Source organism: Carassius gibelio, chromosome B20 (genome assembly GCF_023724105.1).
Source record: "Carassius gibelio isolate Cgi1373 ecotype wild population from Czech Republic chromosome B20, carGib1.2-hapl.c, whole genome shotgun sequence".
NCBI lineage: Eukaryota > Metazoa > Chordata > Actinopteri > Cypriniformes > Cyprinidae > Carassius > Carassius gibelio.
The window spans coordinates 3,843,518-3,858,765 of NC_068415.1; the positions used below are offsets into that span (position 1 = coordinate 3,843,518).

The window sequence follows — 15,248 nt, forward strand, 5'->3', positions numbered from 1 at the left end:
TGATCAAATACTGCATGAGATACAGCTTCAGCTCCATGTGTCTGTGCTCTTCATGTGTGATTTAAACAGAGACAGTTCACTCCTGTCCTTTACTCACCCTCATGTCATTCCAAACCTGCATGATCTTATTTTTTTTCAATGGAGACGTCTGTTCGAAGCTAGCATTGTAACGTTTGAAAATATTTTTTTTATTTAAGAAATGAATACACATTATATTGATCAGAAGTGATGGTAACATAACATATATAAATGCCAATACCAACATAACAAAAGATTTCTATTTCAAGTAAAATAAAGTTTCCATTTATAAAAGAATCCAGAAAAAATCCATCACTGTTTCCACAAAAGTGCACAACTGTTTTCAACATTATTATAATCAGAAATGTTTCTTAATCAGCACATTAGAATGATTTCTGAAGATCATGTGACACTGAAGACTGGAGTAATGATGATGAAAATACAGCAGCGCATCACAGAAATAAATTAAATTTAAAAATATTATTCAAAAAGATAACAGACATTTTAAATGGTAAAAATATTCCACAATATTACCATTTTTACTGTATTTTTAATCAAATAAATGTTGCCTTGGTGAGCAAAAACGTTAAAAAGTCTTATCGTTAACTTTTGAACAGTATTGTATAATCTGAATTTATAGTGAATATCTAGTTCATAAGTAATTTTACTAGTATTCTCATGCTGCTTTTTTTATTTATTTTTTAATACTTAAAACTTAATAGTCACCATGAGTTTCCATTGTATGGAAATTATAGTATGGATCTCAGTAGTACCTGTCTTGTTTTACTTTCACATATAAATACTTCTTCTAAACGCCTTTTTGTCTGTACTGGAAAAAAAGAAAGTCATAAAGGTTCGGAGTGAAATGATGGTGAATAATTTCCATTTTTTTGCTGACGTGTTCCTGTCTTAAACGGACCGAGGAAAATCATTTACTCAGCTTCAAGCTGATCCAAAACTTTATGAGTTTCTTTTTTCTGTTGAATGTAAAAGAAGATAATTTTGAATAATGTGAGTAACCAAACAGTTGCTGGTAGCCATTGACTTCCATGGTATGAAAAAAAGCACTATTGAAGTCATTGGCTACCAGCAACTGTCTGTGTACCAACATTCTTCAAAATATCTTCTTTTGTGTTCAACAGAAGGTAGAAACTCATACAGGTTGTAAAAACTTGATTGTGAGTAAATGGTGTCAGAATTGCTGCATAAACTATCCTTGTAAGTATTTTCATGATTATTGATTAACTACAACAGTTTTGAGCTGACTACGGTTTAGTAATATCAGGGACTCTACCTGTGACTGAGCCTGAGACGCTTGCACCCCCCACGCAGCATTTAGTGACAGGTAAGGGTAGGTTTACTCCAGCGCGGTGGCAAGAGCAGGAAACTGTGGCCTGCAGCAGATGTGGTCACATGACCAGGAGGAAGTCTGATGAGTAAGAGAGAGAGAGAGAGAGAGAGAGAGACAGATACAGAAGAAGGTAGAGAGGAAGACGAGGTGCTGAAGTCTGTGGGTCTCTGATGATGGTAAGTTCTCATCAGTGTCTTGCTTATTGTTTTAGATGAACATCAAAGTGAACATAATCGCATCTATCAGGGTTTGATCTGTGAGACCCGAGCATTAATGGACCAAACAGATGCTGAAGTTTTGATAGGAAGGAAGCTCACATACACGGCCAGTCAAACGTGTAGACACACTTGACTGAGTTTATGTTTCACTTGATCTTAAAGGGACAGTTCATCCAGAAATGTCTTCATTTACTGACCCTCGTGTCGTTCTAAATCTCAGTATCTCAAGAGAACTTTGTTGTCCATACAATAAAAGTCAATGGGATCCAACTCAATATTCATTGTACTGAACAACAACAAGAAAGGTTTAAAGTTTTGTACATTTTTCCAAGTATCTTCTGAGTTTCACTGAATAAGGCAAGTCATGTTTGAAATGAAAAGATAAGAGGATGTTTCGCTTTTTTTGTGAACTGTCTCTTTAAAAGTAATTTGCCCTAGACTTGCACTTCAAGTCAATGGTAAACGCTGTTCGCAGTCGCAGACCTTTTTTTACTTCCGTTATGTGATGTAGTTTTGAGCAAAGCAGGATGTTTGCTCAAAAATGGAGAATGTGAGGCTTTTATTTTTGATGAATTGATTGAATTGTGAAAAATGTCTCTTATTTACCAGATTGAAGTCAGCTGATATAATGATATTTGATACATGCATTTGCTCGGAAATTGAGATTTTAAAGTAGTGAAATTTTTAGTCAGAAGCATCATTGTAATCAAACAACCAGAATTGAAAATAATTATCAAAAAGTTAGTAAAATACACTGAATATATATATATATATATATATATATATATATATATATATATATATATATATATATGTATATACATATGCCATGCTTTCCATATAGTGTTTACAAAGTAATAATTGTATTATAATTATAATAGAATTTCATAAATATTTAAATTCCTATAGAATTATCTGTGCCAATGTATATGAAATGTGTGTGTGTGTGTATATATATATATATATATATATATATATATAAATATATATATATATATATATATATATATGATTTTACAATAGACATAGCCAGTAGATGGTAAAAGAAGGGTCAAAAAAGCATCCCATAATACTCCAGGTGAAGCTGGTTGATGATTGACCAAAGTAAGCAGAGCTTGATTTTAGACAAACAAAGTTGTTTTCATTTCTTCCCATGTTTTGGTTATTAAATTATTACCATTCTTTTGTTTATGTTAAAACGTGATACTCTCAAGTGTGAGAAATTTTCACAGGTGATGTTTACGTGTTAGTGGTTTTCACACATTAACACTGCACTGTGGGTCCTAAAAGGGTCTTAATTCACCTTTCAACAAATTAAGGCCTTAAAGGTCCCATGACATGGATTATTTCCTTTTCTTTAAATGCTTTTTAATGTTTCCTTAGGTGTACTTATATTGTTAGTATGATTTTTACATTTAAAATTTAGAAATAAAAAGCATTTTTAGATCCTGATATTAGTCCTCTGGCTGGAATGCTCTGTTTGAAGGGGCGTGTCTGCAGTGAGACGCCGAGTAAACCACAACTGTTGTGATTGGCTGACATCTTTGCATTCGAAATGCATATTACATGTGAAACCCCTCTCAAATATATATATATTTTTACTATTACAGCTGTCGAGATTAACGAATCGTGGAAGTGTTGATTATATAATTATTTTTTCGATCTTTTCTCCATCACATGAAAGGCTGCAGGGATGAGCATTGAGTAGACAGAGTCTGTTTATCGCGTGTATGCAGTGATCTCGTCATTATTGCAACACATTGCAACGTCATTGTGTAACAGCTCCGGAAAAAAAGTGAGTGTTCTTTGATCGCTCTCTGTAGTTAAATCACAATTTAAATAACAGATTTGTTTCATGCTACTAAGAGAAACAACGTGAAGTTGATCGTTTAGTCACTGGCTTGATTCACTGATGCATAAACAGTATTAAACGATTTAGAAAGAAAGTCTGTGTGAACTTGAATGATTAGCTACCCATCAGAAATCACTGATCACAGATCAGGCATTAATGAACACTGTTACTCACTGTTTGTGGCAGTGCTGTCGAATCCATATCATTAAAGTCTGTTTGAAACGCCTGTGCTGACATTGCGACTGAATTATATGTAAATATTTGGGCGGGCAAAGCAGAGAAAGGGGAGGTAACAATTCTCGTTACAACGTCACAATGAGGAGATTCAAGATCAGCCCGTTTGAGCTTCCATTTTCTCAAAGGCAGAGAAGATAGAAAAATCTCGATTTACACCGATTCAAATTTCTAGAAACTTGGGGACCGTATACAGGCTAGGGGAACTCATATTAATCTTAAAAAACCTCAGAAAGTGAAATGTCATAGGACCTTTCAAAGGGTCTTAAATCAAGTCCTATATTCACTAGAGCCCCAGATACAGATCCCCTGTAAAGACCTTGTCTCAGAGGAGCACCAGGACAAGAACACAGGAAACAGATGATTCTTCTGCACAATCTGACTTTGCTGCAGCCTGGAATTGAACTGGTTTCGTCTGGTCAGAGGAGAACTGGCCCCCAACTGAGCCTGGTTTCTCCCAAGGTTTTTTTCTCCATTCTGTCACCGATGGAGTTTCGGTTCCTTGCCGCTGTCGCCTCTGGCTTGCTTAGTTGGGGTCACTTCATCTACAGCGATATCGTTGACTTGATTGCAAATGATTGCACAGACACTATTTAAACTGAACAGAGATGACATCACTGAATTCAATGATGAACTGCCTTTAACTATCATTTTGCATTATTGACACACTGTTTTGCTAATGAATGTTGTTCAGTTGCTTTGACGCAATGTATTTTGTTTAAAGCGCTATATAAATAAAGGTGACTTGACTAAGTCATGGTATTAAATTAATCAAAAAACTATATTTTGATAGTTTTTTTGGGGCTCCTTCCATCTATTCCTTAAATTTTTTTACTTAAACTTAAAAAGGTCTTAAAAACCAGCTTTAAACCCCACAATACGTTTCACGCATGCATTTATCATATGAACAGACTGGTTGTACGTTATAACAAAATTGCAAAAGTGCCAGGCAAAAAGACTACAAAATTTACTACAGATGTCTAATGAAACCATCACGGCCGTATCGTGATCTGAACGCACAGAAGGCTTGTGGGAATTGCAGTGTTTATTCAGTAAATTAATGTTAAACACTCTCCTTCGCCTCGGGGCTTGTTACGCACTTTAATGTACAGTTGCTCCTCTGAACGATTTGATCCAGTTCATCTCCTTGATCTTGCAATGTCCATGGAGTTTCTGTTGTGTAATGTATTTCGCTTTAGGCCAGAAACATACTCCACACATGTACGCAAGCGCAATGAACTCTTTGATGATGCTTTCCAGCCGCTCAATTTGAGTTTGACCCATTTTGCATGCATGAGATCAAGCCTTTGTGGCTAGTAGCGTATGCATTCACTTACTCAACCATATATTTCTTTATTCAAAGAGAATGAGTGTAGAAAGTGTGTGCGCTTGTGTTGAAGCACCTGCAGGTCCTTTGAGGTTTATAGAGTTTCTCACCTGTTGATTTAAGACACCATTAGAAAGCACTAATATGTGTGCTACTGCCCTGATTCATGTGCGCATGCGAGTGTGTTTAGCATCTACTAACTCATAGACAGCAGTAAAAGTCACAACGGCACTCGTCAAACTGAACCTAAGAGACTTTAATTGTTCATCATAAAGTTTGCAGACGCGTAACGCTGTGGAACGTTCCAGGAGCCCCCAAACATTTGAGCTATTTCCTGCTTAATTTCTTCATTGATTGATGATTAAGTCAATGTGAAATCTACCAAAACCCTGTTTACTGTCTTAATGCACATCATTTTTAAAGAAATAATCAATCCCTGATAGATAAAATCATGTTTTGTCTCATTGAATATTCAGTTTCGCTCAGAAATATGTCACATTATTCCAGTAAAATGGGTTGTGAATACTGTTAGATGTTGATTATTTGTTTCTTATGTAGCATCTTTTAAAATGTAATGCAGAAATAATTGATCTTTAGCTGATCCGTGACTCCATTAGCACTACTGTGTCATTGCACCTTAGTATGTCTTTTGCAATATGAATCTATGCATATTTGCATTTAACATTTAGCAGGTGTTTTTATCTGAAGCAACGAATGGAGAATATTGCATGCAGTTTATGATACGAAAGCCAATGATGCTTGAAATATCAGCTTTCAAGACTAGAACTGAGTAGAAGCTACAGATGAAAATATATAAAGAAAAAAGGGGAAATGTTCATTTACAAATGGGTTTCTAAACTTTTTTTTATGAAGGTGAGGTACAATTCATATTTCTTCATTAACTTATTTGAAAGTAATTTAAAAACTTTTCTGTGAGACATAATTTCACAAACAGCGTGAGTGAATCACTGCGTGAGCTCTCTCTTTCTCTAAAAATGCGCAAATGGCTTCAAATCACATCGCATCTGCACTATAAGCAAACTACAGGCTACACAGTTGACACTTTCTCAATCGAGGCAGGGTCGCATCATTACTAAAGCTTATAAATTACATTTTGTCTTTTTCATTCTTGCTAGTGTTTAAACCATTTAAATCACTGTGCGCTCATGTATACTCGCAGCGCACACACATAACGCCAGGTTCACATATTACACTCTTTGCAGTGCCTATGTGGGGCTAGATTTAAAGGAAAAGAGAGCTTTTAGTTAAACAAATGCAGTCATTTTAAAGTTCTTAATTAAAGTTCTTTATGAACCGTAGGATTACTTGTAATAAAGATTTAAATGCAAAAGAAGAGGCAGTCGAGCTGACTGTTTGTGATAACGTAAGAAAGGTAGTTTAAATATTTTGCTACTTCATTGATCAACTTAATATATAAATCTAGAAGTAAATGCAAAAGTAAAAAGCATTAAAAAATTTTTTTGATTTATTGCATTTAAACACATCTATGAAAGACTATTACTGTACTGTGTAAAAAAAGAATCACAATGTTGAAAAAACATTTTAAGTAACATTGTTTGGATTCAAAATCAAAATAATGGATGAATGTTGTGTTTGTAGGAATCAGCCATGGATTAACTGCAGACTCCTGTGTGAAAGCACAGTGAGCACCTGTTGCTTCTGCACTGCTTGCATACTGCACATAGACTGCATACACACTGCAAACACAGTATGTGTGAACCTCACATACAGCGCACGCAATCAGGCTTGTTCTGTGTGTAAGCTATTGTGCAACAAATGCACCATTATAAAAAAGCAAAAATGCTGTGCATGATCAAACATTTAGGTGAGATAAATATATTTTTTTGAAAATATATATTTTCCCCCTCCACCACTCAAATGAAAAAATAAGGATATGAGTGTGTTACTGCTGTAACTTACAATTGTAATGTAAAAGTTTAGCTCAGTGATATCCATCTGCTAGTCTGCATTAATTAGGGAAAGTCCCTGCGACATCTGCACCCACGTTAAAGGGTTAGTTCACACAGAAATGAAAATTAGCCTAAAAATGACTCACCCACAAGGCATCCTAGGTGTAAATGACTTTCTTCTTTCAGACGAAACCAGTCGGAGTTATATTGAAAATTTACTTTGATCATTCAAACTGTTTAATGGCAGACAGCGGGTGTTGGAGTGCATCAGTCCAAAAGAATTGAAATAAAAAGCACCCATCCATAATAAAGAGTGTCTCACACGGCTCCGGGAGGTGAACAAGATCCTCCTGTAGCGAATCGATGCGATTTTGTAAGAAAAATAACCATATTTAAAACATAGTAATCAATTTAATGATTATTGATGACGTATGGAGGTCAGCTTTGAGCATTTGCCGATCAGAAGTGATGATTTTTCTTACAAAAAAGCATCGACAGGAGGCCCTGTTTTCACCACCTGGAGCTGTGTGAAAGACTTTTTATTATGGATGAGTGCTTTTTATTTTACTTTTCTTTTGGACTGATGCACTACAACACATGCTGAGTGCCATTAAATAGCTTGAAAGATCAAAGACAGTTTTCAATATAACTCTGACTGGATTCATCTGAAAGAAGAAAGTCATGTACACCTAGGATGCCTCGGGGGTGAGTAATTTATGGGCTTATTTTCATTTTTGGGTGTAACCATTTAATTACTCTCATTCCCTGACATATGTATCTAATCCGGCATTTGCTGAGTCATTCGCTCTATGTGTCTTCTGATAGGTGGATAGTTGTGGGCGTGTGATTGAGGGCGTGGCCTTTATTAAGCAGGCGGGGTTTAACGGTGAAGCAGAGAATCGGGTTTCAAAGAAAAACCTTGAACAGAGCGACTCCTCCCCTGACTCCACCCACCAAAACGGCACAGACACGCCTTCTGGAGCAGACGGAGACTCTGCCCCTTCCACTCCACGGAAGAAACGAGGGAGACGGAAACTCCAGCACCCGGAGCGCCGTGAGTCACCTGTCTATAGTCAGTCTGATCGACTTCAAATGTGAAATGTGTCAGAAAATACTATTTAGGATGCGATGAAAGGAATGGCACGAGGTGCTATTAGGGTGTACACTTCTTCATTTAGAATCGTCTTTCAGGAACAATTTAGTAAAAACAATGACACACTCTTCAACTGTCAACATGTTTTTAACTAGCTAGCTAAATAATAAATATTTGATTTAATGGAACAAACATTTGATATTAGCTATATCGCCCCCTTAAGTACTTCCACATTGATGCAGGCTTGCATAAGTGCTTTGGCCAAGTGTTTTCCATCTGTGTCAGTTTTTCCTTTTAGCCTTGTTTTCTTCTAAATGACCTCTGTGTTTGTCTTTCAGACATTGAAGAGGACGATACCAGCAGCGACACCAGCAGAGGAGAGGTGGGGACTCATACAGTAAAATATTGTTGAATAAGGAACATAATACATTTTGAGAATCACATTTCATAAATGTACAAATTAAAAGGACTATGGCTACAATATTTAGTCAAAAATAAAATGGCTTTTTTATTTGATAAAAATGTATTTGTTTTTAGCAAGGAGTGTTTAAGCATAAAAATATAATAATGTTTTGTTTTACAGCACAACTGTAAAATTACAACACTAATTGCGAAACTAATATAAAAGAATATTAATTTCTTTGTTTTCAAACTATTATAATATTATATATATATTAGCAAACACACATACTGCATATATATATACCAAAAAAGCTTATGTTTCATTGACAACAGATAGATTATAAGTGCTTCTTATGACAAGTGTGGAAAGATAGTTGGCGCACGTTGAGTTCCCAAATGCATCGACCCAAACTCAAAACGAGAGTTTAGTGCGAAACAAGAAACTGAAAACACTGGTTCATTAGCAAACACAGTGCTATGCTTCAATCTGAAACGTTAAGTGCATCTATTTATTTAATTAAATCACAGCTTTGCAACGTGATAACCACATTAAGTCATATCGCGATTTTGGTTTTATTTTGCTTGGAGAACAGGTTTAAATGTAAACGAATTGGTTATCTGGACCTAGTCGGGTGGTTCAGAAAAGTCTAGTTAATGCATCACACAGAGTTGACCATCTGTGATTGATTAATCTGCTCCTGCTTGGTGTAGATCATGGGAAATAGACGACATGCTCACAAGAACATGAGAACATGCCAATGGAACATTTCAGGCTTAGTTTATGAGAGAGACATGAATGTGTAAAGCCGAAACTTGGCCCAAGTGGCACTGTGAGTCGTAACATGCCAAAGAAATGTGTTTACAGGCTGTTGAACACGTTACGGGTGTTTTATTAGGGCTACATATGCACTGTAATTCACAAACATACACAGAGTAAATAAAGCCGCCTACAAATTGGTTTACACTGCAAAACAAGTCCTTGCGAAAGTCCTAAAGATTCCTACAGATCTCCTTGAAAAACATGTAAAGATCATGAAAGCATGAGCTGTTTGAGTCAGTTATTTAACATGTGTGTATTCCTAAGCAACTAAGAGAGTCGTGTTTGTCTTGTAGAGCGACGGGGGTCGTCTGAGGGGCCGGCAGGGCTGGGACATCAGTTTGAGGAGACGTCCCGTACAAAGAGAAACCTTCCAAGCCGGAGACCCCTATCACATCAGCCGCCGAGAGAAAGAGGAGTTGCTCGCCCGCTGGAGGAAGGAGAAGGTCAGAGAGACACCAGAAGTACAGTACCTTTTATTTACAATCTATCAAAATCTTATATAATGTTTGTATCATTGATGTTATTAGCATTTGTTTTTCTTTTAAAGGGGTCATGAACGGAGAAATCTAAATTCTCTTGATCTTTTGATATATTAGAGGTAGTTCTAATAAGAGGTAGCTCAAAACTTTCTTGTTAGTCTAAAAACCCTTTTTTTGAAGCCAGTTTGCCAAAAGGTAGTGGAATGTGCCACTTTTTTATGTAATAGTGTTGATAAACACCGCCTCCACAGAAGATGATCAACGCTTGCTTCTACATCGCTGCATCTTTAGCCCCGCCCACTGATTTGAGTACGTTGTGTATAGGGGTGCTCCGATCACGATCGGCCGATCGTTAATGCGCATCTCGTCAGTAAAGCCGGTTTTCTAATCAGCGGTTAATTCCATCAGGTGCGTGATTTCACATAGAGCAGCTGTTACCACACAGAGCCGTTGTTAACTGAGAAGATGCGCCAAAAAACGCTCAAAATGAAGTGGATTTGCGCATCTTCTCTATTAACAACGGCCCTGTGTGGTAACAGCTGCTCTATGTGAAATCACGCACCTGATGGAATTAACCGCTGATTAGAGAACCGGCTTTACTGACGAGATGCGCATAACGATCGGCCGATCGTGATCGGAGCCCCCTAGTTGTGTAAATAACAAGAGCGGCAAACACAGTTCAAATCAAATGATGAATTAAAAAAAATAATCAATTTCCAGACCATGTCAGTAAAATCTCTGTCCTTGGTTCACTTAATTTTACCGCCGATTTGTTTACAAACAAGGTTCAGTTGGATGTAGGATTTTCAGAAAGACTGGAACTAAAAGACAATGCTGTGGCGACTATATTGAATTCGACAGTATGTCGACAACACAAGCACGAGTACCGTATTTTTCGGACTATGAGTCGCACCTGAGTATAAGTCGCATCAGTCCAAAAATACGTCATGACAAGGAAAAAAATATATATAAGTCGCACTGGACTATAAGTCGCATTTATTTAGAACCAAGCACCAAGAGAAAACATTAACATCTCCAGCCGTGAAAGGGCGCTCTATGTCTTCAGTGTAGACTACAAGAGCACTGAGCAGCATAAAGCGCCCTCTGGAGACGGTAATGTTATTTATTGGTTCATTTCTCTTGGTTCATGTCAAATTAATTTTGATAAATAAGTCGCACCTGACTATAAGTCGCAGAACCAGTCAAACTATGAAAAAAAGTGTGACTTATAGTCCAGAAAATACGGTAATTGTTTTTATTATGTGATCACTACTGCTTTGTCTGTTATTACAGTATTTACCCATTTTTACCCATATCACAGCAGCGTCCATCTGTGAAGGCCAGAGACTGTCAAACATACACAACTGTTAGCCAATCATATAACTGGGCATTTACTAACGAGCGTTCTGATGGGGGTCAAAACAGGACAGAAAATAGCCTTTTACTTCAAAATAATTATGTTTTTTGAAGTAAAAATCTGTATAACATTATAAGTGGTCCACAGAGAACAGCAAAATTTAAAAAAAAATTAGGCAGTTCACAACTCCTTCAGAATACATTGATCTTGCCATGAAAATAGCTATAGATGCTGGAATGGCAATACATATAAATAAAAATATAATTTTACAGTCTATAAACAGCATTTGTGTAAAAGCCAGTTTGAGCTAAATAATTTAGCTTTATGCCTTAATAATAAAAAAAAGTAAAATCATGGCACTTCCAATGGAAGTAAATGAACTGTGCACTTCAAGATGTTCTTATTTATTGGTTAATTAATAATAGTCTTATTGCTAAAATGTCAAGTTTTCATTTAATAAAACTAGATTAAAATACTTTCTTTGACTAAAACTAGACTAAAATGTTGAGACATTTAGGCCTAGTTTCACAGACGGGGCTTAGACTAAGCTAGTATTAAATCATAGTTCAGTTACGGCATTTAAGCAATTTTTATAAACGTGCTTATAAAAAAAAGAACATTACTGGTGTGCATCTTGAGAAAAAAGGCACTGATATATTATATATGTATTTATTATATATTATATATATCAGTCAGTGCAAGTTTCTTTCAGTTGAAACAGCACAGAGTTACATTTTAGTCTGGGACTGAGCTTAAGCCTTGTCTGTGGAACCGGGGGTTAGTCGACCACAAATAAATATATAAGGTTTACTTAATATGACTAAATATGATAAAAACTAACGGACATTTTACAAATAGAAAATAGCTGACAAAATCAACACTAGTTTGAGTTATGTTTATCTGTCTGAAGATTAGTTTCTTGTTTTATTGCATGAATATCGTGCAAGCGTTATCAGATTTAACAGATTTATGAGGTAACTAGAAACCGTTAGGGATGGTAAGAGATTTTATCATGGTACCCTTATGATTAATGTAATGTTAGAGTCGGCATGATATGGAAATGTACTCTATTTTCTGAATGTGTGTTACAGATCTTATTGTGAACGATTCATCCGTGCATCTTTAATATAGATTTTTGACCTTAATGTTTAAACATCTAATTCTCTCTTTAATGACATATGCTGTATTCTTTAGCTCACCTGAACCACACTTCTTTTTCATACAACTTACATTTCAGATTTACCTCCAACAATCAACGCATATATTTTTTTCTATTTTAATAATCCATATACTTATGAATGTCACAATACAGAAGAAAAAATATGTCGCTACTTCCTTTACATTGCAGTTTTAAGTAATCTAAGTGTTTATGTTGTGTTTGTGGAATTGAAAAACTGTATTAATTTTTTTTTGCATTGCACTATGTACTTCCACTCTTAGTGCATTACTGTTAACCACATTAACCACAATTTTATATTAAATATATTTTTAAAGCAACAAGTCAGAATAATTTTCCCTGCGTTAAATCCTGAACATTCCTTTAGAGACAAAGAAGAAAAGCGTTCAGTGTCTGCTGCTGAAGTTTGACACGAGTTGAGTTAAGGACGTATGGAAAACTCACATCCTTCAGTATGAGCTGCTGAACAATACAAATGAGTGTGTTTATAAGGAATGGAAAACAATTTAGTACAATGTTGATTGGTATGTTTTCGAAACTCTTGAGTTGAATGCATACTGTGCTGGTGTGTGTGTGTGTGTGTGTGTTTTGTCCATTGAAGTAAGTGGAAAGTGAACATCAGTGGAAAGTCAGTTGGGTTGGGTTCACAAAAATACGTCTACTTGTCTCACAGCCACTTGTGTGTGTGTGTGTGTGTGTGTGTGTGTGTGTGGTAGTAGTAGAGTGCTTGGCCACACTGTGAGGCCCTGTTTCCTGTAGAGGTGTGTGTGTTAAACAGGGCAAACTCAAACCCAGCGCTGAAGTGTTACTGATGTATTATTGTAGCTCTATTTAGTGGTTTAACTTTGTTTAGCATTTACTTCATATTCAGATAAGTCTCAAACATGTAAGTCATAGTTTTATATAGTTTGTGTGCGGCCTTCTGACAGGAATGGTTTATGGGTTTGCATACGTTTATGCAAATACATTTATCAGTGTCTGTGCCGTTTTATTTTAGCATCTAATTTATGTGCTACGAAGTTCCTCGGAGGAAAAACCTGACAGACTTTTGCAACTCTAGCAACTAGTTCTTCCTCAAAAGCTCTCAGTGAATCTTAACTTTATAAACATGACTTTTCCCCTGTCAGACTGATGGAAAGCGGTGCACCCAGACTCCTGAAAATTGCATAAAGCCCTGCTAATCAGATTTGAGCTTGCCATTTTGTGTTCAATATGCATCAAGCGGCCCATGAACGGACTCTGGGTGGTCCGTGACACGAGTCTCATACTGTAGTATAATACGACAAAAAATTATTCTGCTATCTAATGTGTTCAAGCACATGTGGATTTCGCTCCATAGATTAGCGCTGTATCATAAATAAACACCTCGTGCGTTCATTTATGAAATATTTCCACTAATTTGATTATGGTTTCAGCTACCTATTAGAAAATAAAGGTTCCAAAGGGGGTTTTCGCAGTGATAAACATTTTTGGTTCCCTAAAGAACCATTCAATGAACAGTTAAAAAAAATAATCGTTTTAAAATTCTGAAGAAACTTTTTTCCACTATAAATGACCTGGAAAGGAAACATTCCATGGATGTTAAAGGTTCTTCATGGAACCATCAACCCCAATAAAGAGCCTTTGTTTTTAAGAGTGGAGTACGCCTAGCTGTGTTATGACCATGTTTTGGTGACCTAATGGGTAATATTAGTTAGAACGCTAAAAACAGCTCTAGTAATAGATAACAAAGGTGATCTGAATGAGTGTTTTGTGTGATGAAGTACTAAAGCGTGTGTTTATCCGGGGCCGTGGGGGTTTTCAGGGGCTGCCGTGTCCTCGGCTCACCCAGCGAGGGCGGTTTCTCTTGGGTCACAGAGACTCCGCCCACTGGAGCCTCTGGATCTCATCAAACTCTGGCGCAGCGCTGCTACGGCGCTTCACGAAGACCTGATTACAAACATGTGTGTGTGTGTGTTTGAGAGAATAGCGCATGGTGTGTGAAGCGGTTTAGTTTATGAAGACACTATAAAGAATAACGTAATTATTAGTAATAGTGTTTTCTTTTATATTTCCTTAAAGAGTTTCCTCTGTGTGTGTGTGTGTGTGTGTGTGTGTGTGTTTGTGTCACTCTCATTCATTTCTAGGCTTATAAATCATGGCTTAATTGAACCTTTCCCTTTTTCTCAGTAACAGAGACCATCAAAATATCTAGTAAAATCCTTCCCGGGGAAAAATCAATCATTAACTAATCTAAACCACCCCCCACAACACACACACACACACACACACACACACTATTATTTTCTATTTTCTCTGGTCGGCGCACCGCTCTCGTTCGTCCTCTTGTTTTGCAGCGGATGCTCTTCTGGTCCCAGTTTTGCAAACCCCTCTGTGACCAATCAGCGCAAAGTCACGTGACCCACGATTCCCAAACAAAGTCATTGTGCACATGTCTCCCCCCTTTCTGATTTAAAAGTGTATTTTTGCCTGCATACACACATACACACACACACAGTTACCTGTTACCAGCATGGCCGATCAGACACAGCAGTGTGTGTGGGTACGTGTGCACTGTGTGGAAAAGACACATTTACTGATACGTGTGTGTGTGTGTGTGTGTGTGTGTGTTTAGTACAGAGAATGAAGGTAGATAATGCTGACTTGGCTGTTTGTGTGTGTGTGTCGTTTTAAACCAAACATATAAACTGTAGCTCTATAGCTTTAATAGATACTAGTGTACACTGTGCAGTGTATACTATATACCGTCTATATACTGGCAAAAGTATGCATCACACTATTAAAATAAAGGTTCTAAAACTAGGTTATGTATGCAGCGGTATGATAGAAGAACTCTATTGGTTCATTAAATTACCTTTCATTCAACAGAACCATTTTTTCTTAGTCTGAAGAACATTTAAAAAATACTGTATGTTTAATGCATTTATTCATGTTTGAATGGCATTGATAGTCACTTTGAGCTGAAAAGGTTTACATTGTCAGTGTCTAT

General features: G+C 36.6%; 1 protein-coding gene across 8 annotated transcripts in view; it reads left to right on the forward strand.

Moving 5' to 3' along the window:
• dnmt3aa (DNA (cytosine-5-)-methyltransferase 3 alpha a) overlaps positions 1-15,248 on the forward strand; it is a 46,697-nt gene that overhangs the window by 7,980 nt on the left and 23,469 nt on the right. For 2 of the 8 annotated variants that reach the window (XM_052585772.1, XM_052585773.1), the window contains exons 1-4: positions 1,445-1,545; positions 7,757-7,985; positions 8,363-8,406; positions 9,540-9,707. The exons of 1 other annotated variant lie outside the window; for it this stretch is intronic. In XM_052585772.1, coding sequence (XP_052441732.1) covers positions 1,540-1,545; positions 7,757-7,985; positions 8,363-8,406; positions 9,540-9,707 — 447 coding nt within the window. In that variant the 5' untranslated portion in view covers positions 1,445-1,539. Of the gene's footprint in view, positions 1-1,444; positions 1,546-7,756; positions 8,004-8,362; positions 8,407-9,539; positions 9,708-15,248 lie in introns of those variants that run through there. 5 more of the 8 variants (XM_052585767.1, XM_052585771.1, XM_052585768.1 and 2 more) reach the window with 4 other exon arrangements.